This window comes from Corvus hawaiiensis, chromosome 2 (assembly GCF_020740725.1).
Source record: "Corvus hawaiiensis isolate bCorHaw1 chromosome 2, bCorHaw1.pri.cur, whole genome shotgun sequence".
Lineage (NCBI taxonomy): Eukaryota > Metazoa > Chordata > Aves > Passeriformes > Corvidae > Corvus > Corvus hawaiiensis.
This window is the reverse complement of record NC_063214.1, coordinates 57,717,957-57,744,695: the sequence shown is the minus strand read 5'-3', so window position 1 is coordinate 57,744,695 and position 26,739 is coordinate 57,717,957. Positions and strand designations below refer to the sequence as shown.

The 26,739-nt window shown below is 43.4% G+C and overlaps 2 protein-coding genes across 2 annotated transcripts in view; both read left to right on the top strand.

The window, feature by feature from the left end:
* Positions 1-9,209, top strand: part of FAM124A (family with sequence similarity 124 member A) — a 39,534-nt gene extending 30,325 nt beyond the window's left edge. Inside the window, exon 4 of the mRNA XM_048295635.1 lies at positions 6,525-9,209. Coding sequence (XP_048151592.1) covers positions 6,525-7,322 — 798 coding nt within the window. The 3' untranslated portion in view covers positions 7,323-9,209. The remainder of the gene's footprint in view (positions 1-6,524) is intronic.
* Positions 9,210-17,028: 7,819 nt separating this feature from the next.
* SERPINE3 (serpin family E member 3) overlaps positions 17,029-26,739 on the top strand; it is a 32,953-nt gene continuing 23,242 nt past the window's right edge. The window contains exons 1-3 of the transcript XR_007201703.1: positions 17,029-17,333; positions 21,651-23,187; positions 23,748-24,922. The gene's annotated coding sequence lies outside the window, so the exon portion shown is untranslated. Of the gene's footprint in view, positions 17,334-21,650; positions 23,188-23,747 lie in introns of the transcript that reaches the window.

Below are 26,739 nucleotides of genomic sequence, written 5' to 3'. Positions count from 1 at the left end.
CTCTGGATTGGGTAGGAAAAGTAAAATAATATTTTGGCAGGATTTCCTAGCCACTCTGCCTGAGATGGAACATGCAGACATACCCAGGAGGAAGATGGACAGCAGCAAAATTAGTATCTTGCCTAGGTAGAGACTCAGCACTTAAGCATAGGACCTGCTGCTGTTTTACATGCCAGAGAGGTTCTGTGCAGTTTATGAGGTGGCTGTTTTCTGCCTAGTGTTGCTTTATAAGGCATCCTTGAAATAACACTGTAAATGTTAGCAGATCACAGCTTATGAGGAGGTAGAGGGATTCTTTTTTTAGCTGATTTGCTGAATTAATCGGCCAATGTTCTTATCTGTACAGGGCAACTGTAATCTTGGGTTGAGAAGTGGTATCGTGTTTTAGGAGCAGAGGTAGTGGCACAGCTGAAGCAAGGAGCTGCCACAAGAGGACTTAGACAATGCAGAAAATACCTTGTCTTAGATATATGGGCATGGGTGGATGTTACTGAGCTGATGAGGTCAAAATAAATACAAGATATGAGGATTGGAGAAAGCTTTTCTTCCCCAGCCCCAGCTGAGACTAAAAGAAACATTTTACTCTCCTGTGCAGCATGAAGAATGGTTTGCCCTCAAATTTATCTTGGCCAAAGAGAGGCAAATCTTGGAGTCTCAGGGTCTAGTTGTTTTTCCATTGAGAGCTTTAGGACATGGATCGGCGTGGTCATGGTTGCACGTACTTCAGCTGACCCACCAAACCATTCCAGACTTCACCTGGCTCTGCCTTTCCTGTCCACCACAAGGCAGTGTTGCTTCTCCTTCCCCTGTTTTCCAGTTGGCCATCAATGCTTGATGGCTGTCTAGCATTCATATGACCTTGATCAAGTGTGTAAATATTCTAGAAGCCTTAGTCAATCTGCCATCATTTTAGGTATGGGGCCTGGACTTTGTGGCACCTCTGTCATGCCCCTGATGGAAGCATAGAGTTATTTAGTATCCTGAAAACGGAAATGCTTTAGTCTGCCCAAAGTGTCAACATGCTCTGTTAAAGAAATGGCTTAAATGATTTGTAAAATGTTTAACAAAGGTCAGACTGGGTGATACAATGTACACCTGTAGTCTTAAATGCAGTGAAATCATCTCACCTCTGTTACTGAAAGCATCACAAAGAACAGACTCTGGGAGATAAAGGAAAGAAAATGCAGTCCCACTCCCACAGACTGGAGTACCTACAGTTAGATACAAGTGGAAAAGAGAAAGAAAGGCAACTGAAGCAGAGTCAGAGAAGGCAAAAGGACAAAAACAGGCAAAGAAAGGGTACTTTTGTGGAGAACTCTTTCGTCTGCAGGAAGGAAAATGGAGGTAAGAAAAACCTTTAAGCTTGCTGAATTAATAGTGCAGATAGAGCAGAATTGAGTACAAAGAGGAAGAAAGGAAATAAAAGCATCCACTGGCTCAGGTTGCCCAGAGAAATTGTGAATGTCCCATCCCTGGAAGTGTGCAAGGCCAGGCTGGATTGGGCTTTGAGCAACCTGGTCTAGTAGAAGGTGTCCCAGCCCATGGCAGGGGTTTGGAGCTATACAGTCTTTAAAGCCTCTTCCAATCTAAACCATTCTATATCTTACAACAAGCAAGGATGCGTACAGGGCACCTTTACAAAAATTATATTAATTTCCTATGAAATTGGTGGAAAGGACACACTTTTGGAGCAAAAATCAGCTCAGTCAAGGGAGGTACCTTAAGCTGATATAATTAATCTGTATATCTAATACTAGTCTCCTTTTTTTCAAAGTATTTTAGTCTATTCTTCCTTTCCTTTTTGTGACATAGGTGTTTGGTTGTTCTTAATGCTAATGGCTGGGTTTTGGGGGAGCACAGAGAATCAGTCACTAACTCATATGAGAGATTTTTAACTTGTTTTTCTTCAACCTAAGGTACTTTATCTTTTCTGTTAGTCCAGTTAAGTTCCATGGCATTCTAGGATCTCCTGTGACTCTTTACACCCAGCAAAAATTCTTGAGAATAAATAGGTTTTGTGCTACAAAGCACTCAAATTTTCTAGTTTTGTAAACACACTACAAGCCACTTTTTTCAAAGAGATTCCATTTTAAATCAAATGTGTGCATTTTGCCTTTTTGGTATGCTGTGCTTCTGACTACATTTTGCCTTTCAAGTAAGAGTTATTATGGTGCTACTGAGGACTAATCACTGCGACTTTTTCTTGTGTTGATTTTTTTTTTTCCTGGATCAATTCCTCTGGTTTTAATACAATTAAACAAACACCATCGCACTCCTGTTGAGCAAGGCAGGCAAAATCTGGGCTCGAGATGGTGATGTCATTGCTGTGCTGGCTGGGTCCTGACCTCAGCAAAGCCTTGCTGGCAGTTCTTAATGCAGATAATGCTTAAGGAGATCTCTATCTGCTTTCTTAAAAAGCATATAACTTAAAATAGACTGCAGCAGCACTCATGGATTTTTTCTGTTTGGTCTCAACAGCCCAAATAGAAAGTGCACTTCTGAAAGGTTTGCCCCAAGTTGTTTATGGCATTCCCGGATATTCATCATGAAATTCTTCTGCAGCCCATTGTAAAACACAAAGACTCTAAATCCCTCCAGGCTTCACAAAGATTTGTGCAGAGATTATAAATGAGCAGCAGATTAGCGCCAGATGAAAAAATGTGTTCTGTGAGAGAGCTAATCTGTTCAGTCAGTGGCCGGGTTTGCTGCGCATCTTTGTGGCAAGGTCTGACAAATCTACCTCCCTGCGTTTGGAGTTTGGATCAAAATCAACGTGTCACTTTGGATCGTGTTTTTGTCCTCTCAGATGACTGACGCCCTCTCTGGCATCTCTCCGGTGCTTGTGCCTGTTACAGGCAGCATGGCTGTACCAGGCAGGGCTCTGCCAGGCAGCAGGGAGGCAACAGGCAATGCCGAGAGCGTTAGCAAGCTCTGAGAAGGCTGATGATGAGGACTTGGAGAAAAGAATTCAGAAAAGATGCAACTGTTTTTAAAGGCAATGGCAGGATTAAGGAGGCAGAGAAGCCTCCTCAGAAAAGTGAAGAGGAGTGGTCACATGAGCGCACAGGCTGCGTGCAGCACTTGGTGTGCTGTGCCAGGGTGGCACAGGAGAGCACAGTCAATGGCCTTGGCTGGAACTAGGAGCTAGTTTTGCCTGACTTTTAATCCTGGCTAAATAATTGAATCCTCTCTGTGATCTCTGGCAAGTTAGAGAATGCAGATATAGAAAAGTCTTATTAGTCCACATAATCCAGTTCTCTACAATGCAGGATTAGCCTGTAATCTTTATTCACTAGTATTTCATGGGATGGAGCTTCTGACATGGTCCCTGTAGTACAGTGTTCTACCTGTAGTACACTACTGCTGCTTGTACTGTCTGGTGTTCTCACAGCCAGGAAAGTCGTCGGTTACATTGCTTTAAGATGAAAGTATTAAAATAATATCTCCCCATTATTCCCCATTTCTGCCCATATAATGAAGAGCAGCATTGGAAAATAGGTCTTCTAAATCTTAGCTCATCTAAAAAAAAATTATCAAAGTGAGCAGTTCCTCCTATAAACAGAGCTGTTCAGAAATAAGCTGTATTAGAGATGTCACTTGACCTGCCCTGCAGGCAGGCATTCTGGGGGCAGGCTGTGCTTGCTCCCTTCTCCTCACCATCCACCGTTACCTCCTGCCAGGCCAACTGGACTTGATCAGGAGCTTTGACCCAGGAGCAAGATTAACAGCAAATACCTTGTATAAAATGAAATGCCTCTGTCTGTCTGCAGGAACATTAAAAGAACTAGGAAAAAAAAGTTTAAAATAGCAAAACCCTAAAAGTAATGTCATACCTAAAGTAGATTGTCAGCTACAGTCTGTGTTCTGACTGTAGTTGATGGGTGTCTACTCAGTACAGCCCAAGGACATAGAAAGCTATTCAGCTAACCAACCAGACACAAGAATTTTTTCAGGGAAAGTTGAATTGTTCTCCAGACCCCCCTGGCTGTATTAACTGGACAGCTAAATCCTATTCACGATGTCTTTGGGCTCTGCCTGACAAAGGTGTGGTAGACAGGTGGTACGGCCTGCACGAGGTAAAGGCAAGGCTTTTGTACTGGCCCCAGACCTCTCTGCAGTGCAAGGACAGATCTATTCCCAAAAGCCTTATGTTTTCAGCTGCAGTTTTGTCCAAGTTGCTACCAGTGGTCCCATCCTTTTCACAAACAGGGAGACTGCACTTGCTTGGATCCTTGGTTTCTGTGGATGCTTGATCTGCCAGATTGTCAACTTAAATCTCCAAAAACACAAGTATAGCATAAAAATAAGATATGGTGAGGCAATCCTTTGTTTTCTTTCTGAGAAGTAGAAATGTTCTGAAGGTGCTTTGGTTGATTCACTGAGCATGGTGGTTGAGTTCATGTAGTGTATCTCAGAGCTACTGCTGAGAAAAAATATTGTACCTTTGGTTAATGCTGACAAAATATAATGAGGAGTGTTTTCTTGGTCAAAAACATCAAAAGAGTGCAGTGACCTGTTTGTGGACTTTCAGCATGTCAAATTCTTTTATCTGCATTATCCAGAAAAGTCTTTTGTTAAGGAACAGCTGGTATTTTCTTCATGGACAAGCCTTTTATCTTGCAGAGTAATTTTTAAACAAACTGGCTCACATATTGCACTAATAAAATAAAGTTATGTGTAGAGGTCCAACATGATTTCTGGCAATATTGATTTGTTGACAGCTGACTCATTACATTTGACTCTTTTGTCCTCAGTTTCTTCATTCATATAATTCTTTATGACATTAAGGGAAACAGCTTACTATATTACACAGAAATAGGTTATGAATTAACACACCTCATTATATATATATAGTATACATATGTATATTTACTCATCTACAGCATCTAAATGAACTTCTATGGTTTGGCTGTCCTATAATCTCTAGTAAGAGATCATGAATGAGCAAAGCATTTTTTACAGATGTGAAAATCCTTTTTTTGCCCATAAAATCACTTCAATAAAAACCAGAAGATGGCTATGACAGATCTGGGTCACTAAGACAATGTGATGTGCACTAGCAAGATGTTAGAAGCATCAATGTATGGCGCTCTTCTAGAGACTGGATACAAAGAACCTCCTTGGTTGCCAAGTCTCAGCTCTTTCTGTCATGTCATATAATCTCTTTGGTAAAATGAACAAGCTCTGTCTTTATCCATTACTTGCCCCAGAAGACTCTTCTTCTGTTGTTATTAGAAACCTTTTATTAGTTTGTGGTTGAGTTTTTTTAATAGATAGTTCATCTTATTTTTTTTTTTCCTGTGGCTCCATCTTTTTCACTTCACAATTATTCTTTTTCACATAGGTGTGATTGGAATCATGTGCAGCATTCTGGATGAGGCTGTAGCAGAGTTGTCCACAGTGCTTTTATAACTCACTTTAGACTGCCCAGTACCATGTTGTCACAGCCTTGTTGCTTTAATAGCAGAAAGAGATCAGGATATCCAGTTCTTTCTCCTCTCTTGTTTCTAACTGACAAGTCCCATAGCTGAGATAATTGTTTATTCTCAAGACTATGATCTTGCACTTTTCCCCATTAGTTCCTGTCCCTTTTGGGCCAGAGATCAAGTGCTTTGTATTATGTGAGAAACTCCTGTAAGAAGACTTTTAATTAAACTTTTTGAAAGGGGAATTTCTAAAAGCCTCACTGAAATAAGTGGGAAGGTGAAAAACTTTATGATTTCTCAAGCACAGTTTTGGTTACCCAGCCATCAGTGTCTAATTCCATAGGAAAGCCACCTGGCTCCAGCTCCTTCTTGAGAAGGATGTTGGCTCACCATTTGTCACAGCTGCTTTCCCTGTTCAAATACTTGAGTATCTGATGGGTAGGCAACTGAATCCTGCCCTAGGACTGAGATTCAGGTCCAGATTTGGATCATACTCATCAGTTTAGGTCTTCAGTCTAGGTGTCTACAAGCAAATTGAATGTGCGTCTGTAGTGTCACTGTGAGATAGTTAATAGAGCTAACTAGGTAAGAAAGAAAGTGTGAAAGAGTTGAAAGAAGTAGTAAATTCCCATTGAGAAGACAGAATGAGCTTGCTTGCTGAAGGCTTTCTGATGTTTCAAAAGAGGACAAAACAAAAACAAGTAAGGAAGAAATGAGAAATTATAATTATATATTTCTTCTATTTCTTTATTTTTGTTCTTAAGCTATCCACTAAGGTAGTAATGTTGGAAGACAGAATATGAATGAATCTCAACAAGTCAATAGGAAGTGAGAAATTCAAGCTAGTGTAATTCAGCCCACAAGGCAAGGCTTCTCTACCATTTATTCTTGTTGTCTTCAAGGCTCCTTATGTAAATATTTGGGATTTTGGCAGAGTGGTTTGTCTTTGTTATTGCAGTGAAACATTTGCTGCAGGCATACTGACTGAAGTCTGCTTCGTAATTATTTGCAGTAACAACTCAGCAATGGAGACTTAGGGTTGTAAAACTGCCAATTCTGTATTAATGTGATCTTCTTTTCTCCCTCTCCCCGCTGCAGCAAGCACACAGTTGGTGTAGGAAGTCTGCAAAGCAGAAGAAGCAACCGTATCCATCTGTGTCAACAGATTCCCACTTCACCACTCTGCCAGCCTTTCTTCCTCAGAGCCACCGATCTGTCTCTGAACAGCCACAAGAAATGGGTGAAAAAAAGGTACATCACACAAATGGCCTTGGTCATTATCTTGGTTTCTCCCAGCAGGACTTGAGACACAGTGATCAAGGAGACTTCACACGCAGATCCAGGAGTGCCTCCAGCATTTCTTGGTCATTTCAACGAAGCAAGTCTCTGTTCTGCTTGCCCACAGTGAACTCCTCTTCAGGATCAGAGACATTTCATTTCAGTGAACCATTTCAGTTTTTAAATACTGGGTCACCTGCAACCAGGTTAAAAACATGGAAATGCAGCCCCAAGCTGAACATTGATGACTTGGAGGGTGCCCAAGAGACTGATGTGGACACAGGGATGAAGCTGTCCTTCTCAGACCTGTCTGTGGTGTCTGCATACTCTGCTCTTAATGGATTTTGCAGTGAGTTGGAAGACTCTCTTCCATCACAGAAACAAACTGTCAGTAGGGCTAAACAGGCAGCCACCAGTGGAAGGCCTGTATCAGCCATGTGCAATACCTTTGAGTCGGTTGATGGTTCACTGCCTTCTCTTTCAGAATGGTCTTCCAGCTCTTTCATCTCAGCATCTCCCTCTAAGCAGCACAAACAGGCGCTGAGAGCAGCTTCATATTCTCTGGATGATAGTGTTTGCCCAGCTTCACCAGTTAATGAAGAAGAATTTTACATCTGAGGTTTCTCTATCTTAGACCTTCCGGAGCAAACATGTTCTACTTGTGAATGACAGCAGTGGGTCCACCTTGAGCTTACAGAAGGTTCCTTTTTGAGGAGAAGGTGATGCAGAAGAGTGTGTTAAGTATTTGAAGAAAATACTCAGCACCCTCTGAGACTGGCATTCTCAAATGGGGGACAGTAAAGCAGTCTGAGATTGCACCCTGTACCTTTGTACTGGAGGATATGATCAGCACAGAGGCTTTTGCACAGCAGTGCAGAAGTTGGTTTTCTGACCAGCCCTTGGACTGGTGGTGAAGGAAATGCTGGAAGAGGCGCATAATATTCCATTTTAATTTGGCAGAAAATGAAGAATTTGTGACACCAAACTGCTTTAACTTCTCTGAGAAATTCCTTTAAGAAAGATGGGAGAAGAAAAGGGTCTTACTTCCTTTTCACAGGTTCTAAAGGCAGCTCTAAGCACAGCAGGGCCCAGCAGCACAGCTCCAGTAGGGTCTGGCAAGAAGTTTCTTGTGAGGAAACACTTTCCTTCCAACCTTTGAGAGCTGGCAGTGGTGAGGTGGGGCAGAATCACACAATCGTCAAGGTTGGAAGAGGTCTGATCATCTGAGTCCAGGTGTCAACCTAGCACTACCATAATCACCCCTAAACCATATCCCCAAGTGCCACATCCAGACACCTCTTGAACACTTCCAGAGACTGACCCCACCACCTCACTGGACAATTTATTCTAAGGTCTGACCACCCTTTCAGTGAGTAATTTTTTTCTAATATCTAATCTGACCCTCCCCTGGTGCAAGTTAAGGCTGTTTCCTCTCGTCCTATCACTCAAGACATGTCAGAAGAGACCGACCCCCCTCTTCACTGCAGCCTCCTTTCTGGTAGTTGTAGAGATCAGTGAGGTAACCCTTGAGCCTCCTTTGCTCCAAACTAAACAATCCCAGTTCCCTCAGCTGTTCCTTATCAGACATTTGCTCCAAACCCTTCACCAGCTCTGTTGCCCTTCTCTGGACATGCTCCAGCACCTCATTGTCCTTCCTGAATTGTGGGGCCTGGAACCAGACACAGGACTCAAGGTGCAGCTATCACCAGTGCCAAGTACAGGGGTCAATCACTGCCCTGGTCCTGCTGGCCACACTGCTGCTGATACAAACCAGGATGCCATTGGCCTTCTTGGCCACCTGGGCACATTGCTGGATCGTGTTCAGCTGGCTGTGGAACAGCCCCTCCAGATCCTTTTCCAGCCACTCTTCCCCCAGCCTGTAGCAATGCATGGGATTGTTTTGACCCAAGTGAAGGACCCAGCACTTGGTTCACCTTACTTGACCCCACAAGACTGTTCTCAGCCTATCAATCCAGTCTGTCACAGTCCCTCTACAGGGCCTTCCTGCCTTCCAGCAGATCAACACTCCCGCCTAGCTTGGTGTCATCTGTGAGCTTACTGAGGATGCACTCAATCTGCTCATCCAAATCATCAATGAAGATGTGAAACAGAACTGGCACCAGTACTGAGCCCTGGGGAACACCAGTAGTCACCAGCAACCAGCTGGATTTATTTCTATTTACCAACACTCTCTGGGCCTGGCCATCCAGCCAGTTTTATTCAGTGAAGAGTCCACCCATCCAAGCCATGAGCAGCCAGTTTCTCCAGGACAGTGATGCAGGAGACAGTTTCAAATGCTCTCCTGAAGTCTGGATAGACAACATCCCCAGATTTTCCCTCATCTACTAAGTGGATCACATTGTCATAAAAGGAGATCAGGTTGGTCAAGCAGGACCTGCTTTTCATAAACCCATGCTGGTGATGCCTTATCCTGGTCTTAAAATCAAGAGTCAAACACGGTTAGAAGGGGAAAAGGGATTTTACCTTGATATTTATTTTAAGGATCCTTAGGTGCACACGTCCAGGTCAAATGCACCAAAATGCACCCCGCAATTCCCCCAAAAGATCTGGTATAACATTATAGGTTTTACTGATTAGCATATCTATCAAAAATTCCCCAATGAGAGGCTTGAATGAGCCCCCCTCCCCAAGGAGCCTTCCCCTGCATGGTTCTATCTTGGTTTACAGAATGTGTTCTGGAGAGGACCTTGGGGTCTGGGACACACTGATCCCTACCTACAGAGCTTCTACAATGTTTAGTCTCTCAGCTTGACAAACAAGTCCAAGAATGTAGGCAAAAAGCACTAGGAATACAGAAGTTGTAAAAAAGGTATAACAGGGATATAAAAGAAAAGGCAAAAAATCTTCATGGCATCACTGGCTGGGCCTGAGTCCTTGGTTGTCCTGCACATGCCACATGATGACACTCAGGATGATCTGCTCCATTACTTTCCCCAGTACCGAGGTCAGGCTGAGAGGCCTTGTAGTTCCCTGGATTGTCCTTCCAACCCTTCTTGTAGATGGGCATTACATTTGCTAATTTACAGTCAACCAGGACTTCTCCGGTAAACGAGAACTGCTGGAAAAGAGTTGAAACCAGTTTGGCAAGATCTTTTGCCAGCTCCCTCAATACTCTCAGGTGCATCACATCAGGGCACATAGGCTGTGTCTAATTGGGACCGAAGGTCATTAACCCTTTCCTCATGGATTATAGTGATTTCACTCAGCTCCCCATCTCTAGCTTCCAGCTGTCATTGCTGGGTATCCTGGGGGCAACTGGTTTTGGTGTTAAAAACTGAGGCAAAAAAGGCATTAAGTACCTCAGCCTTTTCCTCACCCCTTGACACTGTGCTGCCCTCTGCATCCAGCAGAGAATGGAGACTCTTTAGCCCTCTTTTTGCTGCCAATGTATTTATAGAAACTTCTTTGGAAGAAGTTTTACTCCTTCCCCAGGGAAGAGGAAGTTCCTCTGTATCTTTTACTTTGACAGACCAGGATGCAGAAAGTGCCAAAAGGGAAACCTTAGAGAACATTTTCAGCCCCCCCCACCCAGAAAGCCCATCCCTTCCAGCTAGAGGGAGCCATCTGGACTGTTGTCTGAACCACTTGTTCAGACAGTGATAACCCAAGTAAACCACGTTTGCTGTTTCTAACTCAGGCAATACAGCTTACCTTTTTGGAATACAAACCAAGAAAGATAACCCAGCATTTTTATGTATCGCTACACCATAAGATTCAAATAAAAGACAGCTCCCTGTTTTTTAAAGGGTTGTTATTTTTCTGTTAGAAATAATTAATGCAGAAATTTTTCTTCATATTTCCAGTGCAAACATACTTCTTTCTGGGTAAAACATATTTCTTCTTGAATACCTCTATCCAAAGGGAAAACAAGTCAAATGTTACTGGCTTTCAGAAGGTGTTTTTAAAATATGCATTCTTGGTAACCTGTTTTGCTCTAATTCATTTGGTGTTAAAAAAAAAGTAAGTGAAAAGCTGCTAATATGACAGCTAAGTACCTTCACCAGGAGTCATATAAACAGATTTTATAATGCATGTTCTAAAATTTTTGGCTAACAAGTGTCACTGATTACAACTCTGGTCAAGCCACTGGGGAAATGACCATGTTAAAAGGTGTATGTATAATGCTGGATGTAAGCTATATACAGGTGTAGATGCTGAAGACCTACCATGATGGCATTGTGGTGTATGGAATAAAAACTCATTTTTGGAGAAAAATATTTGCTGTATTACCAGGTAATTTTAATCAAAAGAACTGCTGCTTTGGAGGGGAAAAAAAAAGGTGAAAAAGCACACACATACTGTAAATAATAGTTACAAAAAGTGGAACAGCTCCCCTGGCCCATTTAGGTAAGTGCATGGTTTTTACAAACTATTCTGGAAGAAAGTCCAGGGGAAAATGAGTACAGGTTTATAGGGGAGGAGCCTTCAGCCCAAGTCCAGAAGAGGCCAGAGGGATAGTCAAGGCTTTTTCCTTTTGCTGTTGTTTTCTCCACACAGGAAAAAAGGCATCAAACTGAAGTCCAAGTCTCCTCTCTGTGAGATGCTGTCATAGTATTTATCAGGGGTAGACTTCGTCTTTTGTGCTAAACACAATGAATAAATTGGAAAATCTATTCAAGGTAAAGAGCACAGAAGATTCTCAGCCTTTTCCTGCCCTCTAAAACTGTTTAGGCTTACTGCAGTTTTGGGTAAACTGTTCTCTTTCTGGGACCAAAAATAGCACTAATGAAGGATTTGTCATGGTGGGCATGTGTTTACCTGCTCTATGCTCCTTCAGACCCCATGCAGTCTTTCCTCTGACTGTCATGACCTTTAGATCAAATCCCCCCCCTGGAACACGTGAACCTGATTTATCTAAAGTTGTCCTCCCATGTTACTGTTTATACCCTGCCAAAGTATATATAAAGCACTGTGAAGTCAGACTACCCCTTTTTCCATCTGTTTTTTGCATTTCATCACACAACAGTGATGCCTAGGACAGTCAGCATCCACAGGTTTAAATTTGTGCTTCCTTATTTTCTGTCCATAATCACGGTATTTTCACAATATTTTAGTGATACAGATAACATTTGATCTGAACATGAAATAAAAAACTTGTTTGAGCTGATGTAGCTGTCTCATCCTGGCATCATGCCAACAGTGAAACTCCTGACTAAAGCTGATTGGGGTTTTTAATGAAGAGGAGGCTCTGAACCATCTTTCCACCTAAGGCATGCTTCTAGAAGGAGTCCATCACATCTGGGGGCTGTCACCTGATGCTGCAGGAAGCACTGGTAATGGAGATCCACAGGGAGGCACAGGACAGCTCAAGCATCAATCATGAGGTTCAGGTGTGTTATTAACCAGCAGCTCCACAAACAGCTCCAGATTTTGCCACATTAATCCTAATGGGAAGAGAACCAAATGAGTGTCCACAGACTCTGAATTTGTACTGTCCCCACTGATTCTGTCTCCCAAGTATTTCTGTTCTGTTTACTGATACGTAACTAGAGATTGAAGTTTTGATTGTTTACATTGATGGTGCTTGTAACCAAATCTTGTAAAATACTGAGTATGCTACTGTCAGGAAAAACAGAGGTGATGGTGTACAGAAAACTTCTTGTCTGTAAAAAGAAAGCCAGATTATGAAGTGTGTTTCACTAAGGTAGGCTTCATTAATTCTCTTCCCATTATTTAAGAAGGGGCTTATCTTTTCAGAGAGTTGAATATGCACAAGTTCCATGGCATTTACTTATTGTTTTGGTTAAATTATGAACAATGTATTTTGAGAACTGCAGGTTTTTCCTGAACTCTCTCTCCTTCTCACCCCAGAATGCACTGCTTCCGTGAAATAAAATAGAGATGAAAAGTCAGTTGTACTTAACCCTCTGCGTATTCATTTATGAAGTATTGCAGACTTACAGAGTACTTTAACTAGGCTTCCAAAATGACTGCAGTTCCACAAACTCTACAGCTTTTTCCAGTGTGTGTTGGTGGGATAATTGCAAAATAATCACAGCAAAAATATTTTTATGTTGGGCTCAGTTTTGCCTCTGCAGGCTGGGTCTTTAGATTCTCACTGTGGTGTTGTAAATAATTTTCTCTAGTAAAGCGGAATGAGAAAATATGTGACACATACTGGTAATCTTGCATGCATAAATCCCATCTTGGTTTGTTTGATGTACATTGGTTTTCATAATCATCCTCTCCTCTTATTTTCATCAGTGGGTGGTGGTACCTGTTATGCATTTCTTTATGCCCCCATGGGACACGTCTGCATGTCAGCATTACATTGTATATGCAAAGCTGTGTAGGTTTGGCTTTGTTTGATTTTTATGGTTTTATGGTTTAACACTGTGGGGTTAATATATATATTTTATGGCACTTTTAGAGCTGTAGAAACATCAGGAGTTGGAAGAGGCCTCTGGAGGTTGTTTAGTCCAAAGCATCTGCTGAAAGCAGGCACAAAGCTGCTCAAGCTTCAAGCTTTGGAGTTAAATCAAGTTGTTCAGGACCTTGTCTGGTCAGATTTGAAAGTATCTAAAGGTAGCAATTTCACAGTGTCTCTGGGCAATGTTTGCCAGTGCTTACCCACTGTAATGGTGAAGAATTGCTTCCTAATCTGCAGTCAGAATTTCCCATGTCCAGAACTGTGATCTTTCCCTCTTGTTTCACTGAGCACCTGTGAGAAATCCCAGCTCTGTCTTCTCTGTAATCCCACTTTAGGTGCTGGAACACTGCAGTTGCTCCTACAGCCAGGGCCTTCCACATCATACACTCTCATTCCCTGATCATCTGATCCCTCTCAGGCTTGTCAATATCGCTCTTGTACTGACAATCCCAAAACTGCACAGATTTGTGGATGTGGATGACGAGTGCTCAGTAGGCAGGAAAAATAATTTCTGTCAACCTGATGGCAGCTCCCTTGTTTATACCACTTGGCCTTATCACTGCAAGGATGCTAAATCATGTTCAGCTTGCTGTTCTTGGGACCCCAAGGTCTCTTTCTTCAGAGCTGCTCCCTAGCCAGGAGGTGCATTCCCCTGTGCTGTCATACCAGGTTAGTCTGTGCCACGTGCAAGACTCACATTTGCTTGTATTGAACTTCGTGGGATTCTCCCTGGCACCTTTCTCCAGCCAGTGGAGGTCTCTGAGTGGCAGCCCTGGCCTTCAGTGTATCAGTCATGGCCATCACATTGGCCAGTTTCTGTTGCACTGTCAGTGGTAGCCCATCCAGCCCCATGGACTTGGTGTGTCCAGCTTTCTGCATCCCTGACTCAGTCTTCTAGTGTGATTAGTAATTTTCCCCTCAAAACTTTGCTGCTGCATACAGACACATGGCAGGCCTGACATCTTGTGAGTGACTGTCTTGTGACTGAAGACAGAGAGTTTTCCAATTGGCAGATTTTTCCAGTTGTGGAAGACGGGAGTTTTTCTAGTCTGTCCTGAATAACTCCCGAGTTGTTTAAAGAAGGTTCTATCTGTCTTCCCTTCTTGATTGATTGGGTTGTAGGAGATGCCCACAACAATATCCCTTTTGTTAGCTTCTCCTGACCCATGAGCTCTTGAGTTTCTCACCCTCTGTTCCCTCACAAACATGCATGAATTCGTGCCACTCAGTTGCTTAGAGCACAAACTTCATCACCATGTTCCACCCTTCACTAAAGAGCCTGTATCCAGCCATGACAGCTCTGGACCCAACTGCCCCATCAGATCTCTAAATCATCTGGGTTTACATCCTGAGAGTGCTGAGGTCTTCCAAGAGTGATTTTCAGGTTCAACAGCCTGAGCTTTGGCACTGGCCATCCCATCTGCCCACCAGAATGGAGCTACCCAGGTGTTGGGAAGACAGTACCACCTCACAAAGGGCTTAGGAAGCAGTTTCAAACTGTGCATGTGTTAACTACTGCAGAAATCAGAATATTGTTTGTCCTATCAAGCTGAGAAGTCTTAATCCAGTTACTCATTCTTCATAGGAAAACCATTCCATGCTTTTGTTCGTTCTTGTTACCTTTCTTTTGTGTGCTTTTTGAGCTAGAGGGTCCATAAATATGCATAGTTTTAGAGATTTAGATGCACTGTATGAATGTACAGAACAGCCTGAAGGTGTTTTGCATTTTATTCTCTGTTTCTCTCCTAGTAATGGAAGTTGCTGCTTTGGCTGAAGCCGAGCACTGAGCTACCCTTTTCATAGATATCTACATAGCCCTAAGGTCCAATTCCTAAGCAGAAAAGCTCAACTGAGACCCTACTATCATGTATGTAAAATTAGATATTTTTCATATGTAATTAATTTTAAAATTAGCCACATTGAATTTTATCTGCCTTTTTATTGCCCAGTTGCTGTCTATTGGGAGACTTTTCTTCAGCTTCCCCAGTTATTCATCATTTTTACTATCTTGGATGCTTAATAACCTCAACAAACTCCCATCTCACGAAGCCCCCCTTTTTCCAGATTTAAGTCATGCTGAGCAATATAAGCTTGAGTACAAATCCCTGCATGACTCCACTGCCAACCTCCTTCCAGTGTCAGAACTGGCTATTTATTTCTACCTTCTGTTTACCACCTTTTAATCAGCCCTTTATTCACATAACCTTACCTCTTAAACCATTACAGTAGGGTTTCCTGTAAAGGCTTTGATGAAGGGCTTTGGAAAACTGTTCTTAGCTGTACACTTATTTGTTGATGCCTTCTGAAGCCCCAAACAGGTTTATGAGGTGTGATTTCCTCACCTCATAACCATGTTGAGTCTCCCCAAAAAAATCCTCAAACTTACCTCTGTTTGGATAATGACTTGTCTCTCATCTGAGCCCAAGTGTCATTTGAGTACAGAGCAATCCTCCCTGTGGCATTCTTTCCCAGCTTCCAGGATTCAGCATAGTGCAAATTGCTAAATTTACACAGAGTCCAGACAGCCTGAGCCAAAAACTGCTCAGATCACTGTGTGACCAACTGCTACATTGTGCTACCAATGGATTTATCCTCCGTCAATTTGTCAGATTTCTTGTTGAATCTCTCTTTATTCCTCGGGTTTCCACAGCAGCTCAGGGCAATAAGCAGCACTGAATTCATTCCCTGCATGAGAAGATAGACGCATTTATTTGCAGCCTTCACCCAGATAGTTTCACTGAGCACTTTCTGTTCCAGAAGTCAATGCAGACTTCTGGGCAATGTTGCCTCAGTAGCTGGGAAGGATTGTGTCCTCCTGAGCTCAGGAACCAACGGGTTGTGAGATAACTGGGGAGGAATACAAGTGCTTGTTTTGGAAAGTCTTGCAGCCTTCCAAGGCATAAATCCTGTGGCAGAATGTATCTTCAGTGGTAAATGGAAGTAGGACAGGGAGCAGGTTCAGACACTGGATTGTTTGATTGCTTGTTGTCTCTGTTTTGGACCACTTCAAGCGGCTTTCACCAAGACACTTCCTGGTGGTGCCCTTCACCCCTAGGACTGTTACCATTACGGAAGAGGCTACATCAAGCTTCGGCCCCTCTGTCTCCAACACTCTCCCACCAGACTTTGCATCTTCCTGTCCTCCCATGTTTCCTTGGACGTCCCACAGCATGAAACCCAGCCTCTCAGGGTCATGCTGTAAAAAACACCTCTCAGTTGGGCTGCAGTGCAGTCCTCACTTGAGTTCAGATAACAAGCCCCGGGCACCGCGGGCTGGTTGTGTTCAAGACCCGTACAGATCCTGCAGCAGCGCAGGAGGGAAGCCAGGCCAGCTGCTCTGTGGTGTGTCTAGTGACCTGTGGGGCATCTCTGAAGGGTGTGGGTACAACCCAAACAGTGTTGGGCTGGCCTTGGAGATCGAGAACAGTATTCAAACTGCTGCTCATTTTTTAGCAATTTACAGATAGGCAGTGTTGCTTCAACTTGGCTGCAGGAAGGGAGTCTTAGAGGGCTTCACAGCTGTGCAGGTGCATCCTGCCCCTGCTGTGGCTCAGCCTCCTGCGTTAAAGCATGGCTGACGTCTGAATCAGTTGTCCCTTTTAATCACTTCCCTCCTGAATATATGGGGCATAAAATGGAAAATAGCTTGGTAGGCGGAGGCCATTAATCCAATCTGCCTGTCATAAGTGAAAACTGCCGACTTAATGGCACATACTGAAATGGCGATGGAAAATGGATTTAGCCAAAGCTGACCGGTCGGTAGGAGAGCTACCCCGTTCCCAGCTGCGTGACTGCGGAGTGCCTGTGCCGTGTGAGGGGATCACAGCGATGCAGCGTGCTGGCTTTTTGTGCCACGTCGGGAAGCCACCAGCCTGCACAAGTTGCTAGTGCCATCTCGTGGTCCCCGCGCACACGAATGGCAGCGCACGGGGCACGGGGGGGACCCTCAGGCTCTGGCTCAGTGCCCTGCTGCCCTCGCAGCCTCCGTGCCCTGTATTTCAGCCTAAGCTGCTGGCAGCGTCCGTGCTGCTCTCCCGCCCCCCTGCTCTGCTTCTCCTCCCTCCCTTCCACCGCGAAGCTGGGGAACAGGATAACCCAGTGGCTCCGTGACTCGAAGGGCTCTGCCGTGTCCTTTCCCTGCGCTGGAGCCAAGGGCGAGGAAGCAGCCGCAGCCCACGGGGCTGCTCTTGGGATGGAGCCGAGCATCCGCTGAGAACGAGCCCCCCGAGCACGGCACGGTAAGCCGGCTGCCTGTCACGAATTCCTCTGTTTACGTTGATGAAAATTTTAGCCCTCCTGGTACGAAGATAATCTGCTAAGTATGACCCAACTCCTGCCAAGACAATGCTTCTTGTGAGGTTAGCAGTGCTACTGGAGAGCTCCTGCTCCTTAGGTGTAATGAACTTGGGGACAGGGCTGTCCATTGCTCTTTAAGAATGCAACACATAAGACCAATTTTATAATTCTTCCTGCTTCTATGAATTAACAGCCATTTTTTGCAGCTCACGTGTACTGTTGCATGGACATATTTTTATTTAAGCTGGGCTGTGATTAGGAGTAAGGGGTTTTTTTTCACATAGCTTACCATGATATGGTTGTGTCCCACTTTTTCCTACTTTTGGAGGGGTTTTTTTTTGTCACAAGAAAGCAAAGCTTCAGCTAATTACTCTGTGCCTCTGCTTATGGAATTTGGCTAGATGCCAGTGTTCCCCTATTGTTCCATGTAAAGCCACAGAAATGCAGCCTCTGCTCTTCAAGTTTCTCTCCCTGACACTTTGCTGCCTTGCTTTCTTTCAAGAGCTGATGGCCCTGTGGTTTTCCCACAGGATGGGTGAGGATGCTCTTTGCCATCCTGCCACTTGTGTAAAGACTCTGCAGAAGTTTTGAAGAAAGGACTTTCGGGGCTGTCTGAGGCAGCAACAGAAACAACCACTGCCAGGTCTGCCACTGCCACCTACCTGGGTAGGAGAGCTGGCCGTGAGGTCAGGGTAGTGCTGGGAGAAGCCAGAGGGCAGGAGAGGAGCAGAAAGATGGGAACCATCTGTGACCCTCCTCCTGTTTTCTAGCCCCAGATGGTGTACCAGCTTCAGGCATGTGGGGCTGTGCAATAGCCCGCTCTTGAGGAATTAGGATGAGATAGGGAATGTGGAGGGAAGCCATCAGCCCTGGGGGATAAGATCCTGAAGCTCTCAGGTTGCCAGCAGGGCCCAAGTGCAATGTTTTCCAGGTTTCCAGGATAATCTTTGCTCTGAGCTGATGGGCTGGTTTGCTTTTCCAACCGCTTTCATTGCAGATGAGTTCTTTTAGATTCATGCTGCCTGTCCCCACAGATGCTCGCTCCTTCCTTCCTTCCTTCCTTCCTTCCTTCCTTCCTTCCTTCCTTCCTTCCTTCCCTTTATCTTCCCCTTTCTTTTATTTCTCTTCCCCTTCAGCTCATCCCACTCCATCACAAAACTCCAGGCCCATAAAAATCCCACTCAGTACGGCACTATCTCCTTGTTTGACATGAGGCTGGAGATGCTCCCACTCTGCCAGCCCCACCAGCTTCCTATACAGGCCTCGTCTCACTGCTTTGGACAGGTCTCAAGCCTGAGACTGCAGTTGCAGCTCCATGTCCAGAAATGAAGCAGGACAGGACCCAGGGCTCTTCTCTTTTCCTGCCCTCTCCTCTCTTTAGCATCTCCTTACTAAATCCATTGGATTTGGTACTTACCTTGTCTCTAGCAGACTGTAGGGGACAAAACTCTGCTTTCAGCATCACTCAGTGACACCACAGGGATGCAACTACTGGTGTGCTCTGTTCTCTGCAATGGAGGCTTGTTGTCTCTTAGACATACCAGGTCACCAGGACATTTTCTGATGATGCCATTTTTGGTAGATGGCCCAAAGAAAAACTGGCTGCTCTCTGGAATGACAGCTAGCTTGCAGCCTGACATGAATGAAGAGCATAGCAAGATGGAACAGATTTTTGCTCCAAGCCTTCTCCACTGATGTGTTAACTTTGGCAGCATCATTTGGAGAAAAAGTGAATTAATCTTATTGGAGTTGTGTACAAAAGAGAATGGGGGAAGGAACGGGGGGAAAAAACCCAGGACGTGTGAATCTATGTTGATTATTTTGAAGCCATAAACAAGTGGCATCAGAAAAGATTTTGACAACCATATGGACTTTCAGAAGTGTGAAATCTTCTGAAAATGATGTGCAATCATGTGAGGACTGGCATAAAAAAAAAGAAAAGAGGACAAGATATGGATGGATGAGAAGTACAGACAGGGGACTGCAATCTGTGATACAGGAATTAAGATTCTGGGTACATGAAAAAAATTTACCTAGAAAAAATTAATATAAATTATATCAAATTAAATTAAATTACTTAAGAGAATTCTCCCAAAGGTAATAGGAGTAACACTCAATCCTATTTCTTATTGCTGGTTTTCGGAACTAGGCTCTGGGGAACAGCAGTCTCAGGGATTGAGCAACAGCTTTCCACTGAAATAGTCATTGTTTTTCTGGGAAGCTTCACTGGAGATGCCACATGCAATCTGGATTTTACACAGGACAAAAACCACAGGTAGTGCAGGTCCTGCTGAAGGGCATCAGCTGCTCTGGCTGAGGTTGGGAATTGCTGTGGTAGTGCAAAGTGTCTCCCCTGATGTTCACCAAGGGGACACTTTTATCCCAGATCTTGGGAAGTGCTGCCTGAGAGGTGAGTAGGATGACAAGAAAGCAAATTGGCAAATTTTTTAGCTTTGGTGTAGCACATCTCCACACAAGCTATACATGCATGTGGCAGGGACATCCCTGTGGCCCACATGGAAGTGCATGATGTGACACACACCAGAGGAGTTAGTGCTGCCCTGCTGTCTCGGGGAACCAGGGCTATTGGCAGGGGCAACTCATCAGATCTGGGCAAGGGCCACCATGCTGCCTGAGGTCTTAACCCGCTACGAGGAGAGAAACTTGAGAGGTCTGGGCTCTCTCTGGGGACTAAGTTTAAATGCCAGCAGTCTGAGCCTTTTTACAGCCTGGGTGTTTGATGCCTTTCCCCTTTAAGTTATCACAGTGCACAAAACACAAATTGCAGCAAAATACTTTTCAGGTTTGATCTATAAATGGCTCTGATTTGCTTCTGATTTCAGCTTCCTCTGTGGCAGTATTCAAGGTCCAGATACTGGTTTGTATTGCTTGTCACATCATGAGAGAATGGGAAAAGCAGATGAAAGGTGAAAAACTGAAAATGGAAAACTAACCAGCTATGCCATCTTAAAGAAGCAGGAGCTAAAGGAGGCTGAATTCTCAGAGGAGAAATGATCTACCATGGGAAAACACAGATCAGGGCAAGAGCCAACTTTCATGTATCCATGGGGACATATGATGGGATCAAGTAGATGATGCCTATGAAATGCATCTGTTTGCATAGTTTGGGCATTGAAAAATTACAGTGTCTGTGCACTATATATACTGCACACTCTCCCATAGCCTGATATTTTGAGTCCTCTTTCCATTCTGCAATATTTCCATTAGACTTCAATATCTTTAAGAAGTCAGTATGCACCCAAAAAAGTTCACACACATCTTAAATCTTTCCATGTATGTCTTCTAAGTGTATCCTTCCTTTTCTTCCCTTTGCCTTTCACCAAGCAATCCTTTGTTGTTTGGTGACATTAGCATGGTCACCAGTAAATTTAGTGTCTCAGGGTCTCTTTCTACCACTGAAGGTGATACTTAAAGTTAGCCCTAAGAGGTTCCAGCAAGAAAGTGTCACTGATGAGAATGTGATGAACTGTACAGAGAAACATTTTTTTGCTATTTGAAAACTCCTGAGAATACTTTAAGATGCCATGATCTGTATTTTCAGACTGTGCAGTGACAGGCCTAAAGAAAAGCATATCAAGACCCCCCCTTATTTCTTTATTTAATGAGGTATGGGGTTTAACTGAGGAATTTAAATGATTGACTGAGAAGTATTTGAAATTCTTGAGGGTCATAAAGATCAAGGCAAATGGATCAATCCAAAATAATTAATTTTGACACTGTGACAACTGCTAGCGGTTTCTTTTTTCCCTCAAACAATCTATGAATATTTTTTCTCTTCTTGAAATGCTGAAGAGTATTATTTTCCAAGGAACTGCAACATTAAATGTCCCCATATTTGACAAGAGCACTTAAAGAAAGCTGTAGCTGTTCTATTTCTAAAAGAAAGGAAACATTGAAAAAGAAAAACTTCATAATTCAGGATTCATTCATTCATTATCTGGTCCCTTGACACTTTTTCCTAATTAATAGAGTTGTTATGAGACCAAGCAGCAACAAATAGACATTAAGCATGGGAAAATAAAAGCATTGAGAAATAAATGTTTTACATTTAATTACAACAGTCATGCAGAGATCATATGTGCTGTGCCACATCTCAGGCAGAATCAGTGCGTTGTCATGCCCTTGAAGAAGCGACCTTCACCAGAGCATTTAGCTTTTTAACACTTTTTCTTTTCTGTTACTAGTAATGTGTCTGATGAAACAAGATAGTTTAACAGTTTAATTTTGTTTTATTCCAGAAAACAGATTTACTGTTTCCAAACACACTGCCTCAGGGGCTGGGAATACAACAGTGCCGAGGGGTCCCAGCTTTGGAAGGCATCTCAGGACAAACGTGCACAGAGAACAGCTCCAGATGAAAGATCAGCAGCCATCCTGTAGTAAATGGCACGTGCCTTCTGTGTGGCTTCACACAAGACCCTCAACCATGTGGTGTCCCAGTCTTCCCAAGGAAAAATTGAGAATAACCTTGTGTCACCAAGCATAGCTCTAATATAGTCCCACTTACTACAGAGAAATGTAAACAAAACTATGTTATTTTATTAGATGCCTATTCCAGCACACTTCTGATTAAAGGAGGAGAAGGCAGTGCTTTTTTCTGTAGGAACTGGCTCTGCATTACAGCCCTGAAAGCTCATCTTGGAGTCAGCTCTCTTTTCCTGCCAGTCTCCAGCTGTGTCAGAAAGAGCTAATGGCTGGATATCAGGCAACCTGCACACTGATACAAGAGAGGGCAGCTTCCCAAAATTACTGCCTCTCTGGGGATTATTTCAACTCTCTTGATCTCCAAGAACTGCAATGGCTCAGAGAGGAGTGCTTCAGAGTTGAGGGGAAAAAGAGAAGAATGAACTTGGAAAGCAAACAAACTACACTGGAAACCAGCACTTGCTCATGTGAGTACATGCTTGCCTACTCCCATGGCCTGAGCAGGCTTTCAGCTCCACTCTTTGGAGCAGTCTGAACAAAGGTAAACCCCAAACAGTGAATCCCAATGTGCTCAGAGGACTCCAGGTGCCCTGGTCACCACTTTATCTAAAGAAATTCTATGTAGTTACTTTGTGAATTTGTCTTGTGTTAGTTACTTCAAAATCAGCAAGTTAACTTCAGGATCCCATTTTTGGGACATTCTTCTCCCCTGATTTTTGTTCTGCTGTTTCCTCCTTTTTTCCATCTGTATGGGTATTTGTAACAATACAGAATAAAAAATTCAATTTTAAAGTTGTTTCCTGAACCATCGGGGTGATCCTATCAGCCTGCCTTGATCTGATGCTTAAGGCCCGGATGACCATCACAAATAATTTGTGACATTTCAAAAGCCATGGTCTCGTAGAGCTGAGGGTCTGTGAAGAGCCTGCAGACAGCAAGTCCTGTTTTGTCCTTCCAGAAAAAATTTATTTTAGTGTCTTGGATCCGTGTTCAAGTGCTGGACTGGCCATGCCACTGTTAGAGAGATCGAGAGCCAGAGCTGTTAGCCCCCAGCACTAACACTGGGTAGGAATTCTTTTGGCTCTGCAGCAAGGTTTCCCTGCCACCTCATATCCCCAGTTTTCTCTGTTGCCTTAGGAGAGTATGGATCAACCCTGGCAGAGTGGAGCATCATCACCTCCCAACACCAGCGACTCAGAGGGTGCAACTGTTCCCGTGGGACCGAAATCCCACTTTTTAATGGCAGGCACTTCTAATATGCCCCTTCTAGGAGTCCCTTGTCTGGGGACTCCCCTCAAGGTTAATCTTCAAGGCTGAGCAGAAGAGATTTGCCCACAGTTGTTGATATGGGTGAGTAACATCAATCTCTGCTTAATGATTGTTTTGCTAGCTTTAATATTGCTGTTTCAATATTGCTTCCATAAATAGTGCACTACACTAGTAGTTATAACTATCTGTACTGTGTAGAAAATCATTCTGATTAAGGTCTTTTAGTCTAATCATTATAATTATCACCATCAATAAAATAAATAATTTGTTTTATTCATATAAATATATTTCATTTTCCTTTCTTAATCCTGTGGTCCAAAGTCACACAAAGATTCAATTTCACATATATAATCCTTTAAACATAAAGTCTGGGGCAAAAATTGGATACATCTGCACCCAGATTCCTCTCTGAGGAGGAGTTTAGAAAGCAAGGGGGTCCTTTATGCACCTCATGGCTCAAGGAGAGCTCTTCTCTAATAAACTTTGTCTGGAGCTTCTGACACCTGCATCAGGAGAGGGCGGAGAGCAGGGATCTGGTCTGGGGGGTGCCACACCAAGAAAAGGCTTCTCTGAGAATGGAATCTTGATAGAAAGCCATTGAGAAGAGGCCTTCTAATTAGTGCTTTCCCCTTTTCTTGCAGCTGCAGCTTTGCACAGAAGTCTCTCCACTGCATGTTTGAAGCTGTATCTGCCTGCAGCTCACCAGCAACAGGGAGCACAGACCTCCCTCTGTGAAGCACATACACCGGCAGATAATCCAGATCAGTTTACCTCTGTGTACCTGGCAGCACGCTACTGTGCACTGACCAAATATCAGAAGAGTTTGTGGTTAATTAGGATCAGATTAATCCCTGCTGACTGCCTGTCTCTGTGTAAAAAGGGCACTAGAGGTTAGAAAGTATTAAGTACCTTAAATGTCTACTTGCATAATGTAAAAACCTACTGAAGATCCAGACTTTGTGTTTGAAAGTGTTGATGTGAAATAATTTACCCCTAGAGCCATTTAAACGTGCTTCTTATCCTATCAAAGCAAAAGAATCCATTAAAAATTTTCCAGGAGAAAATCTAATAAACACTTGACCATGGAAAATAATAAACCTGTACAACAGTGGAGACAAGACATCTACAAAAAAGTGCCCTAGAGATTCTGAATATTATTTCCAACTTCAAAGAATTTAGTTCAGCATATAAAGTATCATTTTTATAGCTGCAATAAAGTTTTCTGTTATACAGTTGTACGTAGTTTTCAATTTTATTAGTTCCTATTTATCATAAGAATACAGCAAGTAATAATTAGATAGTTTCATATATACACCCATTCTATGGTATGGCTCCCATGGAGCCCAGAGGGCTTCACAGGAAAGACACATTTCCATGTTCTTATATGATCAATTTACTTAACACATTAGTGACACTAAAATGTAGATTTGTACTTGGTTGAGATGCTTTGCTATGCCTAGGTGTGTGTGTGGTTATAGGACATGTCAAAATATGGAGAACATTTGTGCTTTTCTCTTTTAATAAGGAAGGATCCTGAGGTTGATTTAAAAAACTGATCTGATAGTAGAAAGAGTTTTAAAGGCAAGACATAGTAATAAAGGATCTCCAGGTCTGTGAGAAATGTCAAATTTACACACACCTTCACATGTCCTGACAGACCATTGGGCCTTTTTTCTTCCGTATTTTTTGTTATTGGCACATTCATATAATTATTAGGGACACTTACGTAATAACAGGATATGAGCTTATTTTGAGGTCGTCTGTTCTTGTGACTTACTCCCCATTTACAGTCATAAGCTTCTCATTGTGACATCACCTTGGCGGCCTCAGCAGTACCTGTGATGTCACCAAAAGGGATTATAACCTGAAGTGGGGAGTAAGCTGTGAGAGCAGATCAGCTCCCAAAGAATAAAGGTTTTTTGTTTTGCCCTGCTAGCAGAGGGACATGGAAACACCCACCCACCCTTTCTCCCCCACCTGTCATGGTGGAGCAGGGCCATTTCACCACACAGGCTGGTAATGCAAGACTGGGGCTGCCTGGGCAGGAGGGTGTGCTTAGTTTGGGTGAACTTGCGTGCAGTGAAGTGCATGCAGAAGAAAATATGTGCAACATGTACAAACACAGCCGTGCTTCTCTGCCCAGTTCAGGGGCACGTCACAAGCTGGGGTGGCCTAAGTAAAACCATGTTCTTCCGTGTTATTCACTCTGTAAGTTCCCATTTGATCTCAACTGTCTTGCCTAGTCAACCAAACCCCTCTTTTAGAAAACTGGACTTCTTATAGGAAGTCAGCATTGCAGCTTCATAAACATCTTTATGTTTTCATCTTTTGTTTGGTTCCCTGTCATTTCAGTCAGATCAGCAGCAGAAACTTCAGCTGGCAATGTGCTCATATGAGGACCTCTTCCTATGTCATTTACTTGGCATCATTCACTTGGCACTGTAAGAGACTGTGATAGACAGTTAGACAAGCATTTGGGGGTATCAGCTTTTAACTTACTTTGTATTCCATGTCAACAGCAAATGCATTTAATTTGTCAGTACATGGAGTTGTCTGGGAAGAAAATACGCTTCCGCAGCGCTACTCCCCACTCCTGCTTTGGCTCAGTGGCGTGTCTGGTCTGAGCCTGAGTCTCCACCAGGCCCCATGCAGGGCACTGACTCTGTCTCAGAAGCATTTTAAATCCACAGATACCAAAAGGGTGACATTTGGGGGCAGGGGTGATTTCACAGACTGGCAAGTCAACTCTGAGTGTGCTGATGCAGCACCTCTGAGCCACGGCAATCAGCTAAGCAGCTGATCTGTGACAGCAGCCCTCATAGGTCAGCTCTTATCATACATTCAGAGTCCACAGGGAAGAGGCTTTACTGCTAAGATCTTCATGTAACACTGCAGAAAATATGTACACAGTGAGATTACCTCTTTGAGCCTCATGCATCATTTTCCTGATGTTCCTTAAGCTGTCTTCCCTATGAGACATGCATAGGACAACTGTTGCATTACAACAAGGATGTGCAAAATCTTTAGTCTTTCCTCAATCAGCTTTTCTTCCTTTTTTCTTTCTTTTGTTTTTTTTTAATTGAAATAAATTTCATCAACCTGGAAAAAAAAAGAAATTATCTTATTCTTGTAGTTTCTCAGCCCTTTTGAATTTTGTCCATTAAAAACATGTGAGAACAGTCACTGTCACTTAGAAAACTACTTGATTTGGGCTCTTATTCAGCCTACACTCCTGCATGTGGAAACACCTGTCACTTCATCAGTGTTATGACATTGAGCTCATCCAGTGGAAGTGGAACTCCTGTTTGCTTTGCTTTGCTTCACACCAGAGGAAAGCACCATTCTTCCCACTGCAGAAGACATTGCATAACATGTGGGAAACACCTACCCTGCAAACTTGAACTTAACCCCCAGCACCAATTTCTCACACCACTTATTAACTTACTGCCTGGCTCAGTTTTTGGTTGCCATCACTAGCTGTCTTCAAAACTGCCCCTGGGAAAAGTCCAGGTCTCGTTTATTCCCGGACACAACTCAAAAGCCCCCATGGCAGAGCCTGGCCCAAGCCTGGATCCCACACAGTCCTCCATTGCCAACCCATCCTCCAAGGGTGCCCTTGGGGCATCTCTCAGG